This window comes from Toxotes jaculatrix, chromosome 2 (genome assembly GCF_017976425.1).
Source record: "Toxotes jaculatrix isolate fToxJac2 chromosome 2, fToxJac2.pri, whole genome shotgun sequence".
NCBI lineage: Eukaryota > Metazoa > Chordata > Actinopteri > Toxotidae > Toxotes > Toxotes jaculatrix.
Window position 1 is genome coordinate 3,987,731 of NC_054395.1, and position 27,868 is coordinate 4,015,598.

General features: G+C 38.6%; 1 protein-coding gene across 2 annotated transcripts; it reads left to right on the plus strand.

Annotated features, from left to right (window-relative positions):
* The first annotated feature begins 614 nt into the window (after nucleotides 1-614).
* Nucleotides 615-27,309, plus strand: foxp3b (forkhead box P3b). Of its 2 annotated transcripts, none has more exons than XM_041062791.1 (13): nucleotides 615-705; nucleotides 1,083-1,138; nucleotides 13,641-13,801; nucleotides 15,936-16,026; nucleotides 16,319-16,493; nucleotides 19,157-19,249; nucleotides 20,187-20,274; nucleotides 21,585-21,659; nucleotides 21,880-22,033; nucleotides 23,419-23,495; nucleotides 23,810-23,911; nucleotides 26,460-26,581; nucleotides 27,004-27,309. In XM_041062791.1, exons 3-13 carry the CDS (start codon nucleotides 13,652-13,654, stop codon nucleotides 27,059-27,061), a joined length of 1,185 nt encoding a protein of 394 aa, XP_040918725.1. In that variant the 5' UTR covers nucleotides 615-705; nucleotides 1,083-1,138; nucleotides 13,641-13,651; the 3' UTR covers nucleotides 27,062-27,309. The 2 variants fall into 2 exon arrangements, with proteins under 2 accessions (XP_040918725.1, XP_040918732.1); XM_041062798.1 differs by having other exon boundaries at nucleotides 13,641-13,792.
* Nucleotides 27,310-27,868: the final 559 nt, after the last annotated feature.

Below are 27,868 nucleotides of genomic sequence, written 5' to 3' on the forward strand. Positions count from 1 at the left end.
ATTAAGCAAAAATAATCCATTCAAATGAAGAGAAATGCCTCTTATTTGAAACAAAACAGAAACCTAATTTTCATTAAAGACATTTCTTTTAATCATTTGTTGTGTAATGATTTATTTTTTCAAAAGGTGTGAAACAGCTTAAATTTTATCTTCATTTTGAAAAACTGCGTTGCATTTGAAACAGATCTGGAATGGAAGACGGAATAGAAAGATACGTCGGGGTAAACCCACGGCTGATGGTGGCACACTGCGAACAAGAAGACCACGTTACGAAATTATGAACCTGTTTACTGAAAGCTTGCCGTTGTTGATGCTGATGAAAGAACGTTCGAACAAAGATGCGTTAAATGTGTGTGAAGGTGGAAAAAGCGGTTATTTTCCCTGGGCTGCATCAACTTCTGCACAAAACCTGACCTGTTCGTTTTCTTTTCTGACTCGGGTATAAAACAGCTTACTTTCCAACAAACATATTTTTTTAGGTTGTCAGAGAGGTGTTTGGAAAGTGTAAACGTTTTTTTTTTTGTGTGTGTGTGTGTGTGTGTGTCTGTGTGTGTGTGTGTGTGTGTGTGTGTGTGTGTGTTGAAGTTTCTTGTTGTGTTTTGATTTGCTGGGCTTTAGCTTTGCTCCGTCTCTTGCTGTGCATATAAATGCTGAGTGGATATCTGGCAGCTTTAATGCACCCTCCTCCCTTCAGACTGCTGTCAGGTGAGTGTCTACCTCCAAATCTAACCCATTCTTATCAACATCTACCATCATAAACCGTTTTTTAAAGACAGCAACATGATTATTATTTGGGCATTTCAATTTAAATAGGTTTTTTTTTTCTTCTTTCAAACAGCTGAACCAAAATTCAAACGTAAATGCAAGCTATCCACAAAATGTATAGATAGTTCAGAAGTTCTTGTGAAGCACACTAATTGTTTTTTTTTTTTACTTGATTGCTTCTCATTGCTTGTTTCTTGCATTTTCTACTTAAACCACACAATTATGCAGCCTTCTTCAGTCTGAGATGTACCTGTCATACTTTTTTCTCAAAAACCAAATTTCCTGTGGAATAACACCCCCTCTGAATCATTTCAAAGTCTCTCCCTCGAAGAACCACAGAGGCAAGCGAGAGGTTGTGCATGCAGGTGACAAGGTAAGAACTCATCTTACTGATTTTACGCCTAAAACTTAGAACTCATCCGAACGGGATTATCATCACAGTGATTTGCTCAGAGCAAATGGAAAAAGGCTTTAGATGTGTAGGATTCAGGCATGTGTTCAGAGAGAGCAGTGCACGGTCATTGTCAATCCGGTCTTGCGTACAAAAGTAGTGTCATACACAAAAAGAAAAAAATAAATAAATAAATAAAAAGAAGAGGTGGGAGGAACCAAAAATCTGTTTTGGGTGATATTTTTATGAATATGATCTGAAACCACATTCTTGAGGATTCTTGCTGAATTGTTTGTTTGTTTTAAAAAGAAATTCTGATTCAATTTTAGCAGCAGAGATAATTCTGATACGTTCCTTTCACATATTTCTCCAAACATGTAAAGCTCCTCTCACATAAAGTGACAGTGATTGACAGTTGATCTAAATGCTCAGTACAATGATGCTAAATTTCCTTGAGAAACAAACAAAAAACAAAAAACAACAACAAAAAACCAAGCCAAAACAAAATCATTCTTTTGAGACTCTTCGAATAAACGTAAAGCCTTCAGAGCGGTGTTATAGTCACATTTGACTGTAGTTCTGAGTGCAGGAAACAGTCAAAGGATGTGACTTTACCAGCAACAACGCAGCACTTGCCAATAAAAGCATCTTCATTCAAAATATCCTTATCTGTGAAATATCAAACGATATCATATTTTACACAGAACAAAAATATGTTTACATTTAATGAAAAGACAGAAAATACATTTTTTTCCCATCAACAACATCAACAAGGCTCTGACTGTTGGTAAAGACCAGCATCGTCAGGGTCTTCAAATATTAAGTCCAGTTTGTCTCTGATGTCTTAGATTTGAAAGACTTTGAAAGACTAAATACTGATCATGACTATCATAGTGGTTCTACATCCATTTGGGGGTCACAAGATACACATCTAATAAAATATATTGTATAATATCTATCTACCTATCTATATATCTATATATCTATATCTGTGTGTGTGTGTGTGTGTGTGTGTCCTAAATAAAATGAACACAGTGGTTGAACTGATCCTGACTGGTGATGAGTGGCTGGACGTAGACCTGCTTGGCTTTAAGGATGACAAAACAGAAAAAAACAGGGAGGTACAGGAAACTGAGAGTAGAAGATGGACTTTCAGATGATTCTTCTTTTTTTTTTTTAGCCTTAAAGACAAAATCTTCAGTATATTCCCATAAAAGTTCATTTCCTACGCAGTGTCTGCACTTTCCCGTTTCTAATTAATTATAGTGAATGCAGGTTTTTTTTTTTGTTTTTTTTTTTTTACTTTGCTTATTCTCCTTTATACTACACACACAATACAAACCAGACAATAGTGATGAAAGTCTGATGTAATGTCAGTGGGAATGGTTTTGTTTCTCTTTTTGTTTCCGGCACTCTACGTTCTACATGTAACACCTCATCACAGTACATTGAATCTGAGTGAGTTTCACTTCACAGACTGAAAATCAATTTTAAGGTGCTAACAAGCATCTCGTTATTCTACAGTTAAGGGGAAATGTCAGATTAAGCACACTTTCCATACTGAAAGAGCACACACACACACACACACACACACACACACAAACACACACACACTCTTACGTACACGCACGGCTTCCATTTATAAGATGACTCATATGTCCCCATCACCATTTAGTGTAGATAAAGAAGTCTAAATGTGCGTTTTGTTCAGTCTCTGCGACTCTGTGAGATGTCTTACTGTAGAGCGTTATGCATTTTGTGCGCTGTTGCAGTGATGCACTTAAAGATGTTAAAATGTGGTCATGAGAATAACCGCCGGGCATAGGACGGGGTATTCCTGTGTATGCTATGTAACATCTCAGGAAGCCTTTTTGAAAGGTTGCAGCCGTCTTCTGAGCAGAAATCAGGAAATGGGGCTGTGGAGGAAAATAGCAGTCCAAACATAACACTGAAACACTTCATCAACAACAAGTGAAAAACTGACTTCTTGATGTCCTTTCTTTTCATCTTATATTGCTATCTCCAAATCATTTGTTCCTATTGTTTGAAACCACAAATTCTTTGCCAACTAGATGAAAAAGGAAGATAAACTAGCAAATCCAAATGAAATTATAGCACTGTAAGTTGTAAGCAGTAACTAAAACTTCAAAGAGGAAATACTGTAAATCTGGTTTCTGCTTCACAGACCTCGACAGACTTTCAGTAAAGTCCTCAAACCTCAGATATGTCTCAGTGTCATTTGGAGTGATTAAACTACAATTCTGCCCATTGACCATGCAAATTTAAAACATTTCACACATTTAAAACCGGCAGTGCTTCTATCTGGTCAGACGCTCCTCGGTCAAACGAGCATACGGGAATGTCAGGCTCAGCTAATCCAGTGAAACATGCACTTTAACATGAAGCAGTCCTGTTTGTCCATGAACAGCTTTGTCCAAAAAAGATATAACCAGAGATAATCAAAGATCTTAGTACCCATGTTATATTTACCCTGAACTTAACTTTCAGTGTGAAAGTTCTTTTTTTTGGTCAAACAAATGATTGAACATCCTAGGCTTTGTGGGTGGGGGGGTGGGAGGGGTGTAGTCTGGTGAAGAGATACAGTTCCTGTCGACATGAAGTTAGTAGTTAAATACCACAGCAGGTGATACTGTTGTGGTTGTCACTGAGTTTAGCTCCAAGATCTAGATAACCAGTGACCTTGTTGTGGTGTTCATGTTTGTCTAAAGGTATGACTTGTCCTACAATAATGATCTAATGCTCTCAGGAGCATATCGGCACGATCTCGTGACCTCTTCAGAGAACACTATAGGTGTCACTTACAACTTATAGTGCTCTTCTGTGCCTACTTCCTTTTTCCTCCAGTCATTTTAAACCTTTTTTTTTTTTTTTAATGTGCTTTGGTGCCTCTTGGTCTGAAGGCTGTGAAGAATGATGAAACTGCTTTGATAGGCATGATGTGTTATCTGCATCAGATAACAAAACCTGCTAACAAAGTGCAGATAGTATGAGAATGTTTTCTGAAAAATGGATTCAAGTTCTGATAATATGGCACAAAAGTCACATGTCACTGGACTTCTATTCTATAAAAGTACTAGTATAATAGTTAATGGTTTCTGCTGGTACTTAAATATAGGTACAGAGGAAGAAGACAAGATTATGGGGAATGGGGAAATAACAGCGGGGCATTTAAGAGGAACATAGAAATATTATAATATTTTTTAAAAATACTACAACCCCTCATGCCTAATTCTTACTGTGTAATTAAAATAATAATTACTTATCATTGTTAAAGATAAGCTGTTTGATCCGAGTGTCAGCTGTGCTCCCCTCTTTATTATTTTAAATTAAATGTTTGGAATATTTATGTGTTTTGTTGATATATTTTTGTGTATTTAGTTATATTCTATATATATTTTTTCCTTTTTCACTCTTTAATTATACAACATGAACATGAGGTTAACAACTTTTTTTTGTCCCAGGGCTGTATTGCATAGGTACCCAGTATTTCTGAAAAAGTTTAAAGTTTACAAAGTTTCGTTGATTTCTATTTTCCACCAAAAGTCCAATATTTACTCGTTTGTTTTCAATAATCTCGGTCTTCTTCTACTGAACCTACATTTAAGTATCAGTAGGAACCAGTCAGTATTTCATTGGCACCTGACTCATACAGTGAAATTACAGTGAAATCGTGGGCTGTATTACAGTTAACAAGAACTGGCTGAATTGATGTGCATCACTGTTTGGTTTGGTTTCCACACAACATTGAGGTGGATTTATAAAATACAAAGCAGCGCATCAGACTTTGTGAGGGAACTGAGCTGTGGATTTATTCCTTCATTTGTTTGTCCATCACACTAGACAAAGGCTCTCAGTTATTGAATCTGTTTTTTTTTTTTTGTGTGCTTTTTTTCAATCTCCGGTGTGTTTCAAAAATATTGGCATGAATTTTAAAAAAAAAAAGTTTAAATTTCCACGGGCACTCTTAGGTACATTAAAAATCCATATACGCGAAACACACAAATGAAAAACAAATTCTGTTGGTTACATGGCTCGCACATCTGCCAATGGATCAAACACAGACACGTTTTCATGCTTCAGCCTGCCACCCTGCTTCCTGGACTTCATGCTCCATCCTTTCAAACGCACTGATAAACCAAGTGTACAAAAAACTCTAAATAAAACAAAAAGTAAGATATTCTTGTGTGCGTGTGCATATATATATATATATATATATATATATATATATATATATACACACACACACACACACACACACACACATACAAATGTATGTGTGTGCACACATGTATACACACACACACACACTTACATATCTCCGTATTTGTGAATTGGTCTTAAATAGAGCAAATGTGATGTGACAACAATGACTATTTCTGTATGAATAGTTGACCTTTGAACACTTGGTTGGGCAATTTTAGATCAAAGATCTGAAAACAAGAGTCTCCTACACATTAATTTCAATGTGTATCAGTGTGATCGGGATGTGTGATTTGAGATATGGGATTATGTAAATCATGAACCCACACGTCGTAGTACCAGTATGAGGCACCTGCAACTTCCCAAGCTATAATGTGGCTGATTACAATATCCAAACAGGAAATGCTTCATCAAACCCATTTCTGGCCAGCACGTTGACTCAGTCACAACACTTCCAGTGTTGTGACTGAAGCCCCCCCCCCCCCCCCGTTTTGTTTAAACAGACTCAGACTCTGATGGGCTTCTTCCAGAGGAGATGAAGTCAAGAAGGAAAGCCAGAATGAGAGGTGGCTGTGAGAAGCCACAGACATCTTTAGTGCTCTCACTTTCTACTGAATTCCTGTTTCTGTGGGTGTGCATTTGCAGAACACATATGGTTTGGTTTATTGTCTAGATGCGCGCTTCCCTACAGCTTTAAAGCCACCTCTGATATGACGTGAGATAGCTGAAAGAAAAGGGCCCCCGCTCTAACACTTCACGCGATACCTTATTTACATGATGGAGCCTCTGAAGGCTTATATGCTGTCATGACTAAACAAGATTAAGCATCATAGCTGAATGCTTTTAAAATACAGAAGAAGATGAAGCCAAACACACAGAAGCAGATATAATCAATCCATCAGAAAGGATCTGGGGTGGGGGGGGGTGGGGGGGTTTGGTTGCGTGTCATTCTCAACTGATCAGCTAACAAAATCTGTAGAGCGAGGAACAAAAGCTAACAACAGCTAGATAAACCAGATAAAATGAATAGATAAAATATATATTTGTTTCCTTGCTGTGCTATTTCCTTCATTTGCTTCAAAATGCTGATTGCTTTCATTCTGATTGAGAGTCAGATGTTCAGAGGGATCAACCCTGTCTCCTAGAATTATGTTCATATACAACCTGTGTGCAACAGGAACCAGATGTTTTCCTTTAATGTAATGAGGATACTGTGGATGAGAAGAACCACTGGCGTGAGCCTTGCTGGCCCCCGTGTCTCCTTCCACACTTTACTCTTCAGTGAAAACAACAGTCAACAATCCTCAGAGTATGATATACAGTGTTGCTTGAAAGTTTGTGAACCCTCCAGACATGGTCATCGTTTTCATAAAAAAAATTAAAATAACCTTATGAAATGAACATCCAAATTCCAATTTGTAAAGCAGACCGTCCAAATAAGGAACACATAGAAAAAAATTATATTTTCATTATTTATTCAACTAAAGTAATTTATCTCTCAAAAAACTGAAAATCTGCTATGCGCAAAAGTATGTGAACCCTTTTAGATAGTAGCTTGTGACACCCCCTTTTGCAGCCATTAGTTCAATCAAATGTCTTCTGTAACCACTAAACAGTGTCTCTCATCTGCTTATGGGGATTTTTGCCCACTCCTCCTTGCAGAACTCAGCCAGTTGAGAAAGGTACATGCCAGGGACATCTGGCATGTACCGCCCGCTTCAGATCTTGCCACAGCATTGAGGTCCGGACTTTGACTAGGCCAATCCAGAGTATGAATCTTCTTTCTCTTAAGCCATTCCTTGGTCATTTTTGCTGGAATGCTTTGGGTCATTGTCTTGTTGCATAATGCATTTCTGTCCAAGCTTCAACTTCCTGACTGATGGCAGGAGATTCTTGTCAAGAATTTGTTGATAGGTCTGGGAATTCATGGTTCCCTGGATAATATGGAGGTGTCCAGGTGTGGAGGCAGAAAAGCAGACCCAGACCTTCACATTTCCACAACTATGCTTCATTGTTGGGAGGGGGTTCTTTTCTTGATATGCAGTGTTGACTTTTCTTCAAACATGGCGCCTGCGATTGTAGCCAAGTAATTCAATTTTGGACTCATCTATCCAGAGAATGGACTTCCAGAAGGCCTCTGGTTTGTCCAAGTGCTGTCTAGCAAAGTTTAAACGGGCAACTTTGTTCTTTCTTGAGAGCAGAGGCTTCCTTCTAGCAACTCTCCCATGAATGCCATGTCTGTTCGTTTGTCGTCTGATTGTAGACGCATGTACATTTATCCCAGATGCTGCCAGAGTGGTCTGTAACTCTCTAGAGGTGATGTGTGGGTTGGCCTTTACCTAATTTATTATTTTTCTGGTGCTTCTTGGTGAGAGTTTTGATGGTCATCCACCTCTGGGCAGAGTTGCAGTGATGCTGAGTGCCCTCCATTTGTAAATGATTTGTGTTACAGTGGATGGATGGAGCTGGAATCTTTTGGAGATGGTCTTGTAGCTTTCCCCAGACTGATGAGCTGTCACCACCTTCTTCCTGATGTCCTCTGACATCTCCTTTGCTCTCAGCATTGTTGATCTGTATGCCTCAGGCCTTGGCACAACAGTGGTTTGGTTGGTTTCCTCTCTCTTTTAATCAGTGCTGCTCAAAACCTTTCCTAAGGATGTCTTATTTGATTGGTCAGCTTAATTGATTACTTGAGCACCCACATGTGTTTCACCTGAGCCTTTTACTGACTTGATTTTACCAATTCAGCTGGGGTTCACTTACTTTTGCACATACTCTGATTCCATGTTTCACGTAGTCTGCTGGCTACTGACACATTTCCCTCAAAACAAGTACATGGAATTGCTATACATAAACCTGACATTTCATGTATAAAAACTGGTGATGATAAAATAAGAAAATCATGGTAAAACAACAGAAAAATCTAAACTACTCAAGGGGTTCACAAACTTTCAAGCAGCACCGTATAGCTGATTTCAGATTTCTCAAATGTGGAGCATAACCTTTGACCACCCCTTCATCTTTATGTTGTTTAAACTAAAATTTCCAGTATCTTCTCTTTCTGAGTACCTTTAATGTAATTCTGTAAACAACAGCGTATAACATCTTCTAATATATGTGTCATGCATGTGTGTAATAAGCATCTAACCTTCATTAAAACATAGTATGTGAAGAAAATATATATGTTGCAAGTACCTTGATATGGAATGTATCTGGAAAATGCTATTGCTAATGCTAAAAAAAATCTAAATTATCTGATCTTGTAATACCATGACATAATGACTACAGATGGATGACTCGACAAATCATCAGACTGTTTGTTTCCTGTCTGGTTCCTGTAATGGTCAGTGCGTGACAGAGATTGTTTCGTGATCTTAACCTTAACCATGATGGTTCCTGAAACCTAACCATGCTGTTTTTGTGCTTGAACCCAAACCTTACCAAACCTCTCCTCACGTTACTGAAACCGTCAATTAGTGGATTAGCGAGAAATCGTCGCCAGGAACACTTGATACTTTTCTGTGTCACTGTGTGCATGTGTTAAGGTACAAACAAAAATGGATGCCTGCTCATAAAACCGTTTCTCCATAGAGCCACTAGTGGTCAAAAACTCCGCAAAATACCTTTACAGAAACACTATAATCTAATATGTATCTTCGGAGTACAAAACGATAGTGGTGGAAAGTGACTAACTACAGTTACTAAAGTGCTGGCTAACACTTTATAATACAGTCTTTATATTATAGAAACAAATATTATACTGCATGAGTGTTACCAAGTACTGTTGTACAATTTGTACAAACATACAGTTTTGACATAGTTCTACTAAAAGATATATTTTCTGTGACTTAATACCTCAAATACTTTGTGGATTAGGATTTTAAAAACTACAATGACATGTGACACACACATATATATGTATACATATAGTTTAACCAGCTACAACATTAACATGCTGACTTGATGTCAATGCATAGTTGAAAATAATCAAACACTGGCAGTGGCCATCATAGCTGCAGAATAAGGATGACTACTGTTGATGCTTAAAGTACATTTTGCATCTACCATCCACCTATGACTCTCCTGCCATTAATGAATGAATGAGCACTGAGTTAGTGTATGTGAAAGTCGTGCACAGTGTCACGATCCTGGACACACACATGCAAGTGTGTGTGTCCAGGATCACTTTAAGAATGAAGAATTTGGGAACTTTACACAACTGATAAAGCCTGGCATCGCACAGTGGAGCACTTACATCAGGAAAGATAGCATCTGAGCTGGAAATACCATCCAGGCATCTTCGACAAACACAGGTCCCAGCAGTGGTTGCAGTTGACACATATATATCACCATGCTGCACACAAGTAGGGCAAGTGTGTGTATGTGTGTGTCTTTGTGTGGTTGTGTACATGTGTCAGTGCACCTGCTGTGAACAACCACAGCCTTTCTGTCAGGAGGTTTGGTACAGGAAAGCCTTCACATTCAGTGTTTAGAAGACTTTACTGTGTATGTGGCTGCAGTGAATGTTGGATGCTGATTGGCTGTAGGGTGTGGGGTGTGTTGTTTTTAGACAACCACAAAGCTCTGATAGAGTGTTCATACTTATTCATCATGTATGGAAGGCTTCCAGCTACAGTAATGTTAATGCCTAAATGTAGCTGTATTGTCCAAAATGAACAATAATTATTCTACACTGAGAAAAGAAAAGCTTTGTAGCATAATAGCATCATTTGTGAGGACAATGTGTGCTTGAATAATTAAATAGTGCACATAAATTACTCATTTGTGCTCTTGATTTACTTATTTTAGGCTCTTAAATTAATAAGAACATACAAATTAAATATTTGTGGACACAAAATAATCATTAACTTTCTAGTTTGTTTTTACGAGTTTTTGTTTTTTTAAGCTACACAGCAGGGAGTTTGTGTATGGTTGTAACGTGGAGAGAGTCCCCAATCCCACATTATGGTTGTCAAGGCAGGAAAGATGAGTGTGCAGATTCTATTGAGAAACTCTGAAGTACGAAGTACAAACAAGAGGGGATTGGGCTACTTACCCCATACAGCCATTTAAGAAAATCATGAACAATGTAAATGATGACTGAAGATGATGATGAAAGATGATGATGAAATATAATATTCCAAGCTGGTTTCCAATCTAAATGTATGTGACTGTGCACATTCACAAGCCACCGACCACCAAGACCCAGATACGACACTGACAACTTTGAGCTGTCCAGCCAGTCCACTATACATAAACTCACCTGGGGAGTGTCTCCTCCCCTTACCTGGTGACTACCTTCTCTCCTCCAACTCACCTGGCAACTATTTCCTGCCCCCCAACTTACCTGGGGACTGTGTCCTGTCCTCCAAATCACCTGGCCACTGCCTCCTGTCTTCCAACCTGCCTAGTTACTTCTGGCTCCCGCAGTTTGTGATGTCACCATATCCTGTGCTCCAGTTGAGCCAGCCACCCTGGCGTTGTCACCAGGTCAGGTGTTCAGTCCTTTGTTGTTTCCAGAAGCAAGTCCAAGGAATTGGCAGAATCAGGGAGAAGAGGCAGTCTGAAATACCAGCTCATACATCAGGGAAACCAACATTGATGAAGAAGAAGAGAGAAGAAGAAGCAAAACGCTTACGATTCCAAGACCTCAGAGAACTCAAAGCCACAGGAAGTGTAAAATGTGCCCTACGCATCTGTAGCTCTCTAAAGCCCTTGCTTCTCGATGAACCAGCTGCCTGCAAACTGCAGGGTGGCACTTTCTAATAAGGATGTTTTTATGAAACGTTTAGATGTTGCAGCTGATGGCTTTATTCATGGCTAATAAATGAAAAACTTTATATGGCAGTTACAAGCCTTTTGCAAGTTACAAGTTACTTTGTCATTTTGATCGTATCGGAATGATTTGGTTTATTTGTTGACATCTTGACAGGAAGTCAATGTGAGAACTAGACTGATGTAATCCACTTGCCTGGTCTTTGCCAGGACCCCAGCAGCAGCATTCTGAATCAGCTTTCAGCTGTCTGAATGAGTTTTTTAGAGAGACCTGTAAAGACAGCATCACAGTCGTCGAGCCTGATGAAGATAAATGCATGGACAGGTTTTTCTAAATCCTGCTGAGATATCACGTCTTTAATTATTGACATGTTCTTAAGGTGTTAGTTAAGATCTTAATGTGGATGTTGAATTTTAGGTCGGAGTCCATGACTCCGACCTAAAATTCCACACATCCAAAAATACGACATTCTCATTTTCAAGTACTCAGCAAACATCTTCATAGGTGACTTTAAAGATAATTAATAAATTATCCCTCTGATTTTAAGAAAACTAGTATTTTCTCCTTGGTGGCATACATTAGTTTTTCCATGGCTAAGACTTTTAAACCAATGTCCAGCTGTCGGTGTCTCTAGGCATTTGCAATACAGTGTTTTGGCAGAAGTCTTTTTATTTGCATCTGACAGTCTTAACTTGTCTAAATAAACACCAGAAGGCCGACAGGCAACCTAATATTTGGTATAGTTTGTTTAACCCTTTCCAAGAATGTTTAATTTTTGACCAGATCCAGATGCAGTGGAGTAATGTGTGATCTAGGCCACATTTAATACATAAATCAGGATTATTATTATCAAAGTGATGCAACATGGAGGGAGTTAAATAAGTCTAAGTCTTGGGTGTTTTTTTTTTAAATTAAAATAATGTCAGTTATTATTTCTTGTGGTTTAGGGAATAGATTAGATGGGAGTGTAAAGGAATGGATTGGAATAAATATAAAGATTTTAATATGACATGTTGACACAGCGACTTAAAGAATCTTCTTTTAAGGGACTCTGATACACAAACTGGTGAATTGTGAAATGTGCTCCCTACTGGTGGATTGTCTCTTTTGTTTTTTTTAACATAGAGAATATTAGACTTTGTTATTCACCTTGTAACCAGAGATAGACCAGATGCTGTGCCAGATATTTTAAGAAGAGTATAATATCATCTGCGTAGGTGCCAACGCGGTGTTCATTGTTTCCAGTTCAATAGAGAATACAAAGAGGAGTAGAAGAGGGGTGACAGCAGGCACCCCTGGCATGTTCCCCTGGACAAGCTAAAGGGTTTTGATGTAGGCTAATGGTGCAATGGTTACTGCACAGTTGTTTTATCTTCTCTACATCCAGGGACAGAATGGCCATATCTGGACTTCTGTTTTGATTTTGTTCACAAAGTCTAATGAGTTGTGAACATGATGTGGTGTGTTTCCAACCAGGGGGGCTAAGATGTTGGCTACATGCTTAGCGATATTGTAGGTTACTGAATTGATGCTGCTAACAATAGGTCTGAGTGGTGAAACATTGAAGTGTTTGAAGTGATTGTGAAATTTCTGCCGGTTTTGATCTATATTTATAAAATTTGGCGGGCATCTCTCTAACCTCACTGCTCTGGCTTTAGCTATAAGCTTAGTATTTGACTTTAAAAGTGATATGGGTGTATATGATTCACATTTAGATGGTGGTTTATCAAGCTTGAGGATGTTCAAAATGAGGGCTCCGGAGAGAGGTCAGACATGTCCACAAAAAAAGGAGGCAGCAGGCTTTCTTTAAAGGTCATGTAGAAATGGATCAGAAGCCCATCGGGGCTCGTTGCTTTCCTCCCTTCATACATGTAGTGGCCTTATGTAACTCCATTACAGCTCCATTGGCCTGTTCAGCATTTCTTGGTCTCCAGAAGAGAGAGTGAAGAATTCAAGGCTATTGGGAAAACTGTATCGTGTGCTCTTATCGACAGATCTGATCTTTTATAAAGTTTTTCATCTCATGAATCATATTTTTTAAAATCCTGTGAAGTTTCAATTCATCAGCAAACAGTTTATCCGCTTTTTTTCACTAGTTGTAGAATGATAATTAGTTAGGGTCAGGTTTACTGACTCCTCATTACAATGGGCTTTAAATGCGGCTAGCTAAAACTGGAGCACCATTAATTATGATCTTGCATACTAATGCTTTAATTTTTACTGGTATGGCTAATTGTCTGTCCGGGAAGGTGTTCCACTGTTGAGCAGTAGTCTTTGCGATGATTTTACTTTGCAGTGGTTTTTTAAAGATTGGCTTAATAACTGCAGTTTTCAGGGAAATAGCCTTAGAGTGGTATGTTAAAAACAGTTATGAAAAATGTTTTTAAAGGCTTGTAATCCTAAATCTGATCTTGTGTTCGTGTGGAATGGAAGTGTGTTTTTTTTCCCCCTCCAAACATCATTTTTTGTTTGTTAATGTCTCTCCAGTCACTGCAGAGATGCCAGAGACATCCAGTGAGAGCGTGAGACGTGGACAGCACCAGGCCCAGCCACAGCATGACAAGATCAAACATCTGGAGGAGTCATGCCCACCACCTCCTCCTCCTCAGACCAGGGACATGGTGTCACCACCTGCCTCAGTAAGTCAGGTATGCAACAATTGACATGATACGACTACGCTGGAAAAACTTTTACCACTTCCTAAACACATATACACAGGGGTTGAAGGCGGTGGTGTCAGAAGTGTTCAAATTCTCAGTACGCTCAAGTGCTCATTATGGAGAATGCTTCCTTTAAAGGTGTCACAGCGTTATATAGTATACATCACTTTACTGGATTAGAATTAATTAAAAATTACTGAATTATTATTATTACTCTGTTGCAGATAAAGTTGGAATAAAATATATTTTACCTCTTCTCATGAAATGATTGTGGCAATGTGATTTATTCTTGATAGACAAAGTGCATATCTTCTCAAAACTTTATTGATCACTTTCTTCCAATGTGATTACTGATGTGTATAAATAGGGATAAAAAGAGGAATGTGAAAACAAAATTATTCCAACCTTGTGGACAACAGTATGCAGCATTTTTAATGGTCTCAATGATCTTGATCACTACACTAATTCTACTGCAAATTTCATTGCTGTTTGGTAGTTTATTCTGTAACAATGTATCATATTATTTAAGATGCTCATATTTTGAACTGCAGAAAAATGTTTTACTGATTACTCAATTATTAATTAATTAATTAATAATTCAAATTAATAAATATCCTAACACTTGTTTTGTGCTTACAAGCGATTAAAGCTGCCAGTGCAATTAGATCATTCTAATGTGTTTCCAACACAAGCCAACTACACACTAAATTTATTTTTTATTTTTTTTATGTATACAATCACATAGATTGTTGTTGGCATGTTAGTACATGTAATCTTTCCAACAATATTTGTATTTTGTATTAAAAAAAAAAAAAGTAAATGCATAGATTTGAAAGTGCAGTTTGCCCAAATACTCTCACAAAACAGGCAGGAGTATTGCTGGTGTCTGAATTACTGTGTGAGTGTATTACACGGTGATGTAGTGATGTAGTTACACGGTTGGTCATTCAGCAGAGTGTTGGCGGTTGCTCTTTCAAAATGAATTGCTGCAAACAGTTTCTATTACGTCATCACAGCGCTTTTACAGACAGTGTTGCCAACTCTCAAGACCCTAAAGGAACCTTTGATATGTTCTGTAGAAGAGAGTCGCCAGTATTTCCACATGAGCACAAGGTCAAGCTTTCCCCCCACAGGCACACCTCTTCATGCATCTCACTCTCTATCTTGTAGGACAAAATAGGAAGGATTGAGTAAGAGGAAAGACTATGGTGAACATGATGAAACTAAGTGTTGTATCGTTCTACTGGAAATGTTAAAATTTTCAGAGTAACAGACCTTTGCTTATTTTAAAGGCTGCATGTCTATTCGGTATTGAATTGGGACTTGACTCATGACTTAGTAGCCAAGTTGAGGTTTACTTGTGACTTGCTAAACACTGACCTTATCACAGCTCTGAACGAATGCTTTACATATCTGTACTCCATATTTTTGACATTGTGAGGCCTTCCACCATCAAGGCACTGTTTATGATGAGTAAATTCACAAATGGACCTGTCATACAGACAAGTCAAGATCATATACCTCTGTCTCTACGAGAAGGAAAACACACTCATTTGACCTGAAATCATAATGAGTCTGGTTTAAATATGACACTGAAATTAACTAAAATTCTTCACTTACATACCTCATAATTAACACTCTATTCGTTGTCGTGGGTTGCCAAATTTCGAGTTTAGTTTGTTGGCAGCTGCACCCCCTTGTGAACGAATGGTGTTCATCAGGCTGAAACAAGCGATTGATGAAATGTTTGTCCACGAAGTGAATCTGCTTGGTACAATCTGATTTTAAAAAGTAATGGAGGTTAAGGGTAACAGTACAAAAGTTCTTGCCTGAGGCCCGATGGCTACAATTTAATGTGAGACATAATCCACATGACCGCCCGGTTAGCTCTGTTAGTAGAGCACAAGAATCAATCTCTTGGGGTTGTTGGGTGAGCCCCACTCCGGGCGGCACTGCCTCCCATGGGCCCACCACATGTGGGAGGTGCCGTAGGACTTAGGTGCATTGTGGACTGGGCGTCAGTCGCCCCTGTGACCTGGGCCTGGGCCCAGATAAGAGGCAGATGATGACATGACATGACATAATCCACATGCTGTTCTTGACATTTGTAATTTTCTTCCAGTGTTGGGACAGTATGGAAGACATAAGGCCGAGGCAACAGAGGCCATCAGTGCTGCGTCAAGTTTCCCAAACAGCTTCCAGGCGACAACACGGTAGGCAGACACTTCGGTGTCCTCAGCTCCGCAGCAACATCATCATCATTCTACATGACATTCATTTTATGTGTGCTGATATTTTTAGGAATGCTTCATTCTTTCCATTGTGCACCGACAAAGTTAGCCTTATCATAAAGTAACCAACTAGGCTTTAGAGACACAGCCATGATTGCATTGGTATATTTCTTTTCTTACCTGAATAAATTAACTGATAAAGGCTTTTAAGACCATTCTCTACTAGTTTATGCCGTAGAGCATATTTTGTTATACCAATGATTTCTTTCTGTAGTGCATCCAGGAAATAGCGAAGCTGCCTCCAGTTGCAAGGAAGAGGTGGATTCGGGTCATCTTTCCCAGTCCTCTTCACGACAGATGGGCTCCCTACTCAGGCAAAACCATGACTTGCTGCCTTTGAGGCGAGATGGTCCAAAGCAGAGCTCCGTTGAGGCCAGGCTTCATGATGGGTGACTGTTCTGTTCTCACATCAAGGTTTACGTTAAATGAAAAAATATTTAAATGGCTAAGTGCATCATAAGACAGAAAGACAATCCGATGTCCAGTTAGTCGGTCAGCAAAAAAAATATGCTGTGATGAGAAAATGTAATATATCTACATACTGGAATTTAAATTGCATTATTTGGCTAGGTCATTTGGATGTGGATTCCTTTGTGGCCGTGCAACAGTGGACCAACTGGAGGGGTCATGGGAGTTTTCCCATCCAGTCTACATGTGTGTTGTGGACTTGTCCCACAAGGTGTCTGGGATACTTCAGGAGTGTGTCACAGATTCTGTTTGTGATTTTCATGGACAGAATCTTAAGGTGCAGCAGAGATGCAAAGAGTGTTTGGTGTGATAGATTGAGGTTGTTCTGTGGCACGAAAGGTGCAACAGCTGAAGTGTCTTGAGGTCTCATTCATAAATGAGAGTGAGATGGAAGGTTAGGTTGACAGATGGATTGGTGCCCTGTCAGCAGTAATGGTTGATCTACATAACAACTCTCATCTGTGATCATGAGCTTTGGGTAATTACCCAAAAAAAGGGTGAGCTAGAGAGTGGGATCTCTGTAGCTTCATGCCGTGGTGTTCAAGACACAACATAATATGTAACCTCTCCAATATGTTCTGACTCTCCCTCCAAACTCAACTTTTTATTATTTGAAGGAACAATGGCTCTTCTCCAAGCTCCTCCTGCAAAGGCATGTTCCTTACCCTGTCCCTAAGGCTACAAGTCCTCTGAAAAGATTGTTCCAAAAGCTATACAAGGGAAACTGGACTTGCTTGAGATTTCTCAAGACGTTTCACCTCTCATCCGAAAGGCTGCTTTAGTTCTTTTCTGTAGCTTTTAGGAAATACCATGACCTGGATCACTGAGGATCTCCACAGACATACTCTGAAAACATCACTTGTCATTGTTGCGCCCTTTCTGATTTGGCACCACAGTTGTCAGCACAACATTGTCAGTGCCCTCTAAGAATGACACATATGGCTATTTTATGATCTGACACCTTTATAGTTAAAGGAAAGCTTGAGAACTTGTGTTACCTTTTGTGGGTCTGAATGTCTTTGGACTGTGGGAGGAAGCAGGAGTACCTGGAGACACGGGGAGAATGTGCAAAATCCACACAGAAAAGTCCCGGCTCATATGCTGTAATGAGAAACTGGAATATATCTACATACTAGAATTTAAATTCCCTTATTTGGCTAGGTTATTTGAATGTGGATTCCTTTGTGGTCTTGCTGTAAGGCGACAGTACTAACCACTGCACCACCGTGCCGCCCCAGCTTTTCCACATTATCTGAACAATTTTATTTAGAGATCAAATTGAAAAAGTGAACTGAAATGTTGCAGATGACTCCTCATCGCACAGGAAATCTGTGTGCAGACAACAAAGTACTGGGGTTAATGCTGAAGCTGGAAGTGCTTCAGCTGTGATGAATATTTACAACCGAGCGTTTGAGAGTCCATTTTCTCTTCCTAAGAAGTTTGACGATAAGACAGGTTGGTTTGTTTCCAACCTAAAAAAAAAAGCTGCTGTTTCTCGCACACTTAATATGATCAGTGTTGCCAAATTCCCAGATGCCACTGCAGTAGGGCCTCAGTTTGGAAGAAACTCATTTCATATATAACCCAATGTTTGTGTCAGAAGTTGAGGAGGTTGAGCATAAACTGAGAGATATGTAGCACACTTTTCCCTCTTCTGATTTTACTGTGCATTCTACAAAAATACACAGACATTACATTAGCGCATTGTTGTTCAGATGTTTCTTGTCCAGTGTTTTGTGTCAGTGCTGCTGGACAGTATGTGGAAGGGACATGTCAGTTTACACGTTTCTTACGTTTCCTGCCGTTAACAAAAGAATGAAATACCTCACAGAAAACAATGGAACTGTATTAAATCAAATATTACTGTCACTCCAGGCGACTCCAGTTTTTCACTGTGACACCTTGCACAGTTATATGTGAGGTAACATACATACATTGTGTCTGCTTACTTGCAAAAATACACGATACAACAGCACATTGGAGTCACCACATTGTTGTCCAGCATTGTCTCAGCATCGCACCAAAATGTGAAATAATTGGCGACATACACTTTTGACAGAAGAGCTTGCCGAGTGGTACGTTCCCTCTTGTGGTCAATGTTGGTAACAACATATTTTTGACTGACCTCTTTAACAACACTCTGTCATAGACATTTGAGCTTAATGATCGGTTAAGGTCCAATTAAACAATAACATAACACAAAGAGAACCAAAGAAAAAAATACACAATTTTATACCCAAGAAAATGTGACCATGGCGTGACAATAAAAACAACAACAACAAAAAAAAAACAAACAAAAAAAAAAACAGTGTGCCTTGAACTCACTGTCCTCACAGATAAGGAGATACTTTAGCTTTCTGTGGCCTCAAACATCAAACATAACATCTAGTTTGTAACTTTGGCTGAGAAAGTTGCTTTTCCAACGTCTGCAACAGCTGCGCAGTTTTTTTTTCAGTAGAAGATTTTTTCATTGTATGAATATCTTTCAACTGCTTTTCTCCTCTCCAGAGGTAGTACCATGTACCACACGTTTAAGTTTTAAGTATCACAGATATACAATGTCAGACTTTTCTGTTCCCTCCAGCATCCCTGAGGGGACCAGTGCTCTGTTTGTGAGTGGCCTCTGCCGCTGGCCTGGCTGTGATGCAGTGTCTAAAGATTTTTCCAGCTTCTTAAAGTAAGTAGACTGCTGAAGACCACATTACATTCACAGAGTCACTCAACACCAAGGTGCTGGAGCATTTTTAGGAACGGTTATATTCTGCTTTCAGTAGGTACAGGTTACTGATGAACCGCTGAACAGAGCTCAGGGAAGAAAGCCAATCAGAGACATGGATCAACCCAACATCTTACATATTGTCCATTCTTTTAAAAAAATAATAATTATCTTAATTAAGATCATTTTAATTAATTTGGTTTGTGTAAAATGTTTAAATCTACAGGGACAATTAACATGGGAAATGAAGAGCAAGTAACATATTTATTATGTATTGATGAGTAAATAAGGATGAAATCATCCAAATTTGGCTGAGATGGACACAAAATTCTGCTGGAGACATTGAGACATTCTACTCAAATAAAACCAAATTCCCTATCCTATGTTTAAATGCAAAGAAAGGACTAAAACTACTCTATTTTGATTATAGTGCATCAGCTAATGTATTCATAATAATAATAGTAATAATCAAAGAGAAACAGGCCCAGAACCAGACAAGACCATCTAAGTCCTGTCGAGGTGTTCTCTTTCTGCATCCAGATGGTAGAGTAGAGTGAAAAATGTCAACTTGATTTCATTTAACATCAGGTTGTGGTTAGACAGAGTTAGACAGAGAGACATCACAGAGACGGCTGGTTAGGATGAGAGCTTTCACTGGACCCTGTTCCAGACACTAAAGATCAGAGCACATCATCTGATTTTGGGTTTCATAGCAAACAAGTGTATTTCCCCCCCCCAAAAAAAATAAAATAAAATAAAATAAAATAAAATAAAATAAAATAAAATAAAATAAAATAAAATAAAATAAAATAAAATTAAATATATATATATATATATATATATATATATATATATATATATGGTGGCCTATATAAGCTTGTCCTATTTTGTCTTCTAGGCATCTCCATTCTGAACACAGTCATGGTGACAGAAGCCTTGCTCAGTGGAGGGTCCAGCAGGATATGGTTCGGTGCTTGGAGAGTCAGGTGGGAATTAAAGAAACCTAGAAGGTCTACAAATAAAAGCTGCCCCCTCTCACACTAGATCATGGCTTTTAACACTTCAGTTGGTGTATATGCCCTTTAAGTAAGAACCCATGAACATTAAGAAAGTGTAACTTCATCTGGACTGTAGGTCAATGTCCTACAGTCAACCACTAAGAATGGTGGAAAAAGATGGTTGTTGCTACAGTGTTCTGCATTAGTGACTGCAGGAAAAACACTGTATGGCAGACGTGTCCAAACTGTTCCACAAAGGGCCGGTGTGGCTGCAGGTTTTTGTTCCAACCAAGCAGCAGCAGCACACCAGACTTGACTCATTTAATCAACTGATCTTCTTCAGACAGTTGATTGGTCACACTGTGTGCTCTTCATTGGTTGGAACAAAAACCTGCAGCCACACCGGCCCTTTGTGGAACAGTTTGGACACCACTGCTGTATGGTAATTTGGCTTTAGGTCGAAAAAAGGTGCTTGTACTCTGGAAGGCCTGAGAGGCAAGTGAAAAAAAAACAAAACTTTTTGTCAGGATTTTTCTGTTTGTTTTTGTAATACTCATTCCAGCCACAAGAGGCTGAAGTTCACCACTACCCCAGGTTAACTAGACTAAACTGACTAAACTAAACTAAACTAAACTAACTAGGACTAAAAACCTTAATGTGTTCTTCCATGGGATTTGTAATTTCGCAGAGAATAAGAACAGACAGGGGACAGCCACTGGCCCACTGTTGTGGCGGCCCATCAGGATTCCTCCCAGCGCCCTTGATGGTTTTGGTTTCTTAGCCTATTGGCTTTTTGTTGTTGTAAATACAACTTTTGGCCCTAATTCCATTTTTAGGGGGTATTGTGTTTAACCCATGCATCCACCATGATTTACTTATTATGGAACTTTTCTGATTTTTTTGACTAAAAGAATGTCAAGACAGTGGTATTACATAACATGCTAACACACAATGTATGTACTTTGTGTTTAGAGTTCATTGAGATATTAAAAATCACCTGGAAGAGCACATGAATACTTTTAGTCCTTTTGGACAGGGGTAGTGGTGAACTTCAGCCTCTTGTGGCTGAAATTAATATTACAAAAACAAAACCTCTCAAGGCTCCCATATTAAACAAACAACCTATGGGGTCAAGGTGTATTTTAAAGGGGGATACTCTCTAAAAATTCCCTAACTGCAATAATGCATGGTTGATCTGAGACTAGTACAACAATAACTATTAAGCTAACTAATGACTAACTAGCTCTCTGTGGGTCTTGAGTTGTGAGATGGCTTATTAAATTCAAGTCTTGTTTCAGCTCATCCTGGAAAAACAGAAACTCGTTGCAATGCAGCTTCACCTGCACCTCTCTGAAAACAAATACACTGATTTGGTATGTTGATTCACTTTGCTCTTGGTTTTCACTGTTTCTTTCACCTTGATTTGCTCCATTAAATTATTTTCTTAGGGTAACTTGAAGAATTTTAAGAAGACAAGAATATAAAAAGTCTTGAATTTCTTGCATGATTTTTTTTCCCTGTCCAAAAAAAAAAAAAAAAAAAAAAAAAAAAAAAAAATTGTCTTCTAATGTTCACCTCCATCACTGCATGCAGAAGGCAGCTTCTGAGTGGCCATATAGCCTTCCTCTGTTCCTGCCACAGCCTCAGATGGCAGATGGAGACAGAGTGCAGCAGTGGTACATTAAACATCTGGAAGAGTTGTCCCGGCATGGCTACAGAGCTACTGGTTCTGCCAACCTTCTGCCAGGTAACACAGTTCTATGGAAGTTTTTTATGACAAAACATTAGAGCAACAACAAAATCAACTCAACTCAAAGCTCCATGCTCTCAGTTTGTTTTTCTATCACATTCTGATGACTACTAACAGCGGTGTTCATTTTGTCTTAGTCTTGAGATCAGAAGTCAGTTTTAATTTTAGTCATATTTAGTCGACTTTTAGTCAACTAAAACTCTCTAAACATTTTAGTTTCATGTTAGTCAAAGGTTTGTATCAAGTTTTAGATGACGGAAACATTTGACATTTTAGTCATCAGAAGAATGATTTTGTCTAGTTCTAGTCAATCAAGTCCAAGAAACTACTTTCAAATAAGATTTCATCCCTTTGATTTTAGGCTGAAAGACAATTAAAAGGAAAATAAGCAACAAGGTGGCAGGTTGTATTATTACGAATGTGGCTTTGCACAAAGGTGCTTGGTCTGATGTTATAAATTTAAGTAATACAACCAAACATGAAAGAGGAGAAAACGATGAATATGGGAAAATGCAACAAAATTCACAAATCCAATACAATCACACTATGAGTCAATCATTGATTTGAGCTTAACTTTCTGTTTGATAACACAAACCCTGAATATCCAGAGACCCTACACAATCAAAAAGAATCCTGTAACAACAGCCCAGCAGAAAGGTGTTGCCTTAATGGTTGTGTTGTATTATTAGACTCATACAGTCAGAGTTTACAATAGGTTGTACACTAAAATTTAACATATAAAATATTTGGAACCTGCAGTACATTTTAACAACCAGTAGGTGTTGCAAATAGATGACCTTTAGCAGCATGGACCCATTCAAAATCAACAAGACCTGACTATCAAATGTGTATGACAATTCAGTTGTGCATTGTTCATGGTTTGAAAAAAACGATCTGTGTGATATTATCTACTTTTTCCATCACTGACTCAAATCTGAAAAAACAAGATATTATTATTGAAGTTGTTACAACTTGTTTGTGTGAACTCAATTGAATTACTTCAGCTTTACTGTAGTTTGACATTTTTACTTGAATCAAAACTGCAAATCAATCCAAACTATGGATATAAGATATAAGATTAAATTTAAAAAAAAAAAAAAAAATGAAATTTATGCAGTAAGCAAATCAGTTTCAGAACAGTGTATAATCTCAATCTTTAAATTTGAATAGCTTGTCTTGTAATCAAATTTTCATACAAATAAGTAAGTACCTGAATGTGGTACAAAAAAATTAAAATTACTCGAAGCATCTTCAGAATTTCTTGCTGAATGTTGACATGTTGCAGTATTTCCAGACGGGTAGCTCAGAAGATCAGATGAATACCCACATAATCATATGTGTTTGCTGATGTGAATTGATGACATATTATTGTTGTTGCACAGATTTGGTCCCCAGCATTGAATATTACAAATACAACAACATCAGGCCTCCGTACACCTACGCCTACTTGATAAGATGGGTGAGTCTCTTTCAGAGAAGGTTCTTTTTGTGATTGAGTCACTGATTTCATTTCACACTCTGTAGGATGTAGGAATGTGTTCAGTTCCATGGCATGGCAACATTTGTACACAGGAACTACAAATGTGTGCGTGTTGGAGTTTAGCATGCGAGTGATATAAAGTTAAGTCTAGATTTACAGTAGGGAAAATGGCTGACTGTGCCAGCCTGTCTGCTATAAACTGTTGCAATGACGGTTAATTTGTCAGTACACTGGATTACTGTTTTTGTCACAGCTTGTCCCTGTGTGTTCTTCACTGTCTGACTTTTTTGCAGTCTATCCTGGAGTCTCCAGACAAACAGCGTACTCTCAATGAGATTTACAACTGGTTTACTACCATGTTCTTCTACTTCAGACACAACACTGCAACATGGAAGGTTTGGACCACATACATTCACTCTGATACCTGTAGAAATAATGCATTTCACTGTTGGAGCCTTATGTCACTTGCTAAATCAACATCTGTGCACTAAAGAGCAGCTGCACCTTTTCTCTTGGGACCCAGTCGCATCGGAATTATGACAGAAATAGTTCACACTGTACTAAGTTCATTTTATTCACACTAGTCAACATCTTGAATTTCATCATGTTGATGTTTGATGACTTAAGACTGTTAAAAAATACCATAGTTAGATAGATAGATAGATAGATAGATAGATAGATAGATAGATAGATAGATAGATAGATAGATAGATATACTTTATTCATCCCTCAGAGGGAAATTGTTATGTTACAGCAGCAAGTAAAACAGTCACAAAAAGAAAGGAAAGGACAAGTTGACAGCACTTAGCAACTCTACAAAATACAGTGTAACAAAATATAAAGACATAAAAGAGTGAATGTGTATATATATATATATATATATATATATATATATATATATATATATATGACAAGAAAAATAATAATAAGATAAAATAAAAACAGGGAGGAGAATAATATGTACAATAATATATACAATGTTGTAAAAATATAACCTGTCAGGTGTGCAGTATGATAAAGTATATAAAGTATAGATAAATAGATAGATATGATAAAGTATAGATAAATAGTTAGAGCCATGGTTCTCTAATGGTGATATGTACAGTTGTGCAGCAGTGTATAGTTATGTACACATAATATACATATACACATTCATATACACATATACACATAGTCGTAACAGTGAACAGTGAACTCACAGTTGTGTTGAAATGTTCATCTGTCACACAGAGGTGAGATGTTCTACAGTTTTATTGCAAATGGTAGGAATGATTTCCTGAACCGTTCCTTCCGACAGCGGAGCTGAATGAGTCTGTTAGAAAACGAGCTCCTCTGTCTCTGCAGTGTGCTGTAGAGGGGGTGTGATGGATTGTCCATGATGGAGAGCAGTTTGTTCAGTGACCCCCTGTTCCTCACTGACTCAAACGTCTCCATGTCCTGACCAATTATGCTGCTAACCTTACGGATGAGCTTGTTCATCCTTCCCTCATCTTTGGCACTGATGTTGCTCCCCCAGCAGACCACAGCACAGTAGATGGCACTTGCAACAACAGACTGGTAGAAGATCTTCAGCATCTTGCTGCACACACTGAAAGATCTGAGCTTCCTCAGAAAATAGAGTCTTTTGACTTTGTGTTTTGACTTTGTTGACTTGTTTAAGGGTGATTGTTCTTTAGTAGAGTCTGACTGATACTGGGTTCCTGGGGCTAATGGCAATACTGATGTTAGGGAACCAAATTTTTTCCAAAATTCATATATCATATCAACCAATATTCTTTATATATAAAAAATGAACTAGTTAGCAACTTAGAGTGAAGAAACTGCTCGACTCTGCACCACCGTCTGCTCTACTACATGTGCAGCAGAAGTTGGTGAGAGAACTGTGAACATTAGAGTTAGATTGGAAATTTTTCAGGTAGTGTTCGATACACGGTTTATTAGGGCAACACTGCGTTTACATCATAGTAGACATGGGAAGAATCCCCATGATAACGATTATCGGCAATTGTATGACTCTGGACATAACTCCTCATGCACAGAGGTATCTGTGCTGGCGATCTGGTCCCTGGTTTATCGCAGGAACATGTCAAATAAAGATCAAAATTTAAGGTTGCACACTGAAATGACTTTACAATGACTTTATTAGGAGTGAACAACATGTTTCGCCTGTAGCTTCCTCAGGTTCAGTCAGCGGAATAATATATGCTCTCACAGGTGTGATACGCATGGTTCACGTGACTAGTTAGCGCAGTCTTCATTTTTTCATTATTTAAAGTGTTTTTTACTGGTAAAGAACATGACATTAACATCAAGGTAACCTGTGGAGAGAGAGATACTGGTAATTTGGGCCCCTAGGGAGAGAAGAGCCACTAGGTCCCCTGGCTCATAGTGTATCTTTCTAAAGGAATATAGGTCTTCCTCTTCAGTCAGTTGTATGTGGTAGTTAGTTTTCTTATCGTGTTAAAATTGTGTGAAACGGTGTCATTCTCGTAACTCTGTGTAATAATGCTAATTAGACACACGTGAGCCATAAGTATTTGTGAGAGCTCATGTAATTTTGCCGTGTGAATCTGAAGAAGCCACAGCCGAAAACGTGTTGTTCGTTCCCAATAACGTCACAGTTTCAGCGTGTGCTGGTTAATTTTGACCTTCACTCTGTGAACTCTGTGTGACTGCTGAGTTCTTGTGTGAGATACGACTTCCCGGCTTCACAAGTAGGTCAGAAACTGCTAATTACAGTAACTCCCATCTGACTTAAACTCTGTCAAATGCCATTGTCTTGATGTCTTGTGGTTTGGTACCGTGTTTAGGTAATAGTTACATTACAGACAGTTTAACATACTGAAAAGAACAAAGAAGAAAAAAATCACATGTGGTTTCCATAAGAGGAGAAGATGTTTTATCGTGCTTTTATGACAAATTGATTTTTCCTGTTCTGTCCAGAATGCAGTGCGTCACAACCTCAGCCTACACAAGTGTTTTGTGCGAGTGGAGGGAGGAAAGGGAGCGGTGTGGACAGTGGACGAAACAGAATACCAGAGGAGGAAGGGCCAGAAGTATCACAGGTACAAACATCCACACAACAAACACGACCTCAGATATTTGAGCCTCGAAGTGTTAAATTTGGTTCGCAAAGTTACAAAGAAAACAAAGAGGTGGGAAAGGAAATGAGGAGGTAGAAAAAGAAAAGAGCAGTTAAAAAAGAAAAGGAGGAAGTAGAAAAGAACATGAGGATCTAGAGAATGACAGGAGGAGGTCGGGAGGGCACGGAAGAGGAAAAGAAGAAATTTGAAATTCAATTCCGCATCAGATGCAGCAGATTATAATTCAGCATCAAATATCTGCACATAGTTTATAGAAATAAAAAGAGGTGAGAGTGCAGTTTGTCGGTGTGTGTGTGTGCGTGTGTGTGTGTGTGTGTGTGTGTGTGTGTGTGTGCGTGTGTGTGTGTGAGTTTATTTGTCCCACTAACTGTGTGTGTTTTCAGGGATTGTCCTGTCAAGTGGCTCACATCCTACTCCCAATACTGTCCAGAGGACAACTGAACACCAACAGATGCCAGGCGCTGAACTTCTGGAGCCACAAAGGTGGTTAATCAGAGCTGTATGAAGAAATGAAGAATTCTGTCGACATGTCTATTTTTATTTTGTGTTATTTTCAAGTGACTTGGTTAAACATGATTGTATTGTTTGTTACATAGAGATTTTGTTGTACACGGACTGGGAAACAGTTTTTTGCGCTTCGCTGATTGCTGATTCAAAAGAATTGTTGTAAAATAAATGGAGCCAACGTTTGTGGCTGTTTTCCCCTCAATCTGATTTCATCCATTCACAGGCAGATAATTCCCTTCATTCAGTAGGTCAGAGGTCTCTTGCTCAAGTTGTTCACATCATCCCACATAAACCCTAAGTGCGCTTATAAAAGAGCTCCCTCCTACACTTTGTCATCTGCTCTTTTTAGCTCTATGATCTTGACTTTCACAAAAACAAACTGAAAATGGGTCATTAGCCTCCAAAACTCTCATTTTTTTTCCCTTTCCCACGCAACGATAAGCCATGTAAAAACTGCAATGACAAATGTCTATTATTACCATGCCATGTTCTATACTGAGACATAACACTGATGGCATTACGAGTGCGGTTTGTGGAGTAACACAACAAATTACCACTACAAGAATGATTTAGTCAACACAATCTGGTGATATTTCTGGGTTGGAGTTATATGCTGAGATTTGGTCCTAGTTACAACTCTGGCAGCTCCATTTTGGATCAGTTGTTTTTTTTTTTTTTTAGACAAACCTAAAACCTAAAAAGTCCACAACAGTAGACCAGCCTGCTAGAAATAAAAGCATG

Coding starts and splice junctions, on each gene's coding strand:
- foxp3b (XM_041062791.1), top strand. CDS start 13,652: ATGCCAGAGACATCCAGTGAGAGCGTGAGACGTGGACAGCACCAGGCC. Junction 23,496..23,809: donor ACGCCTACTTGATAAGATGG/GTGAGTCTCTTT, acceptor ACTTTTTTGCAG/TCTATCCTGGAGTCTCCAGA. Junction 26,582..27,003: donor AAGGGCCAGAAGTATCACAG/GTACAAACATCC, acceptor GTGTGTTTTCAG/GGATTGTCCTGTCAAGTGGC.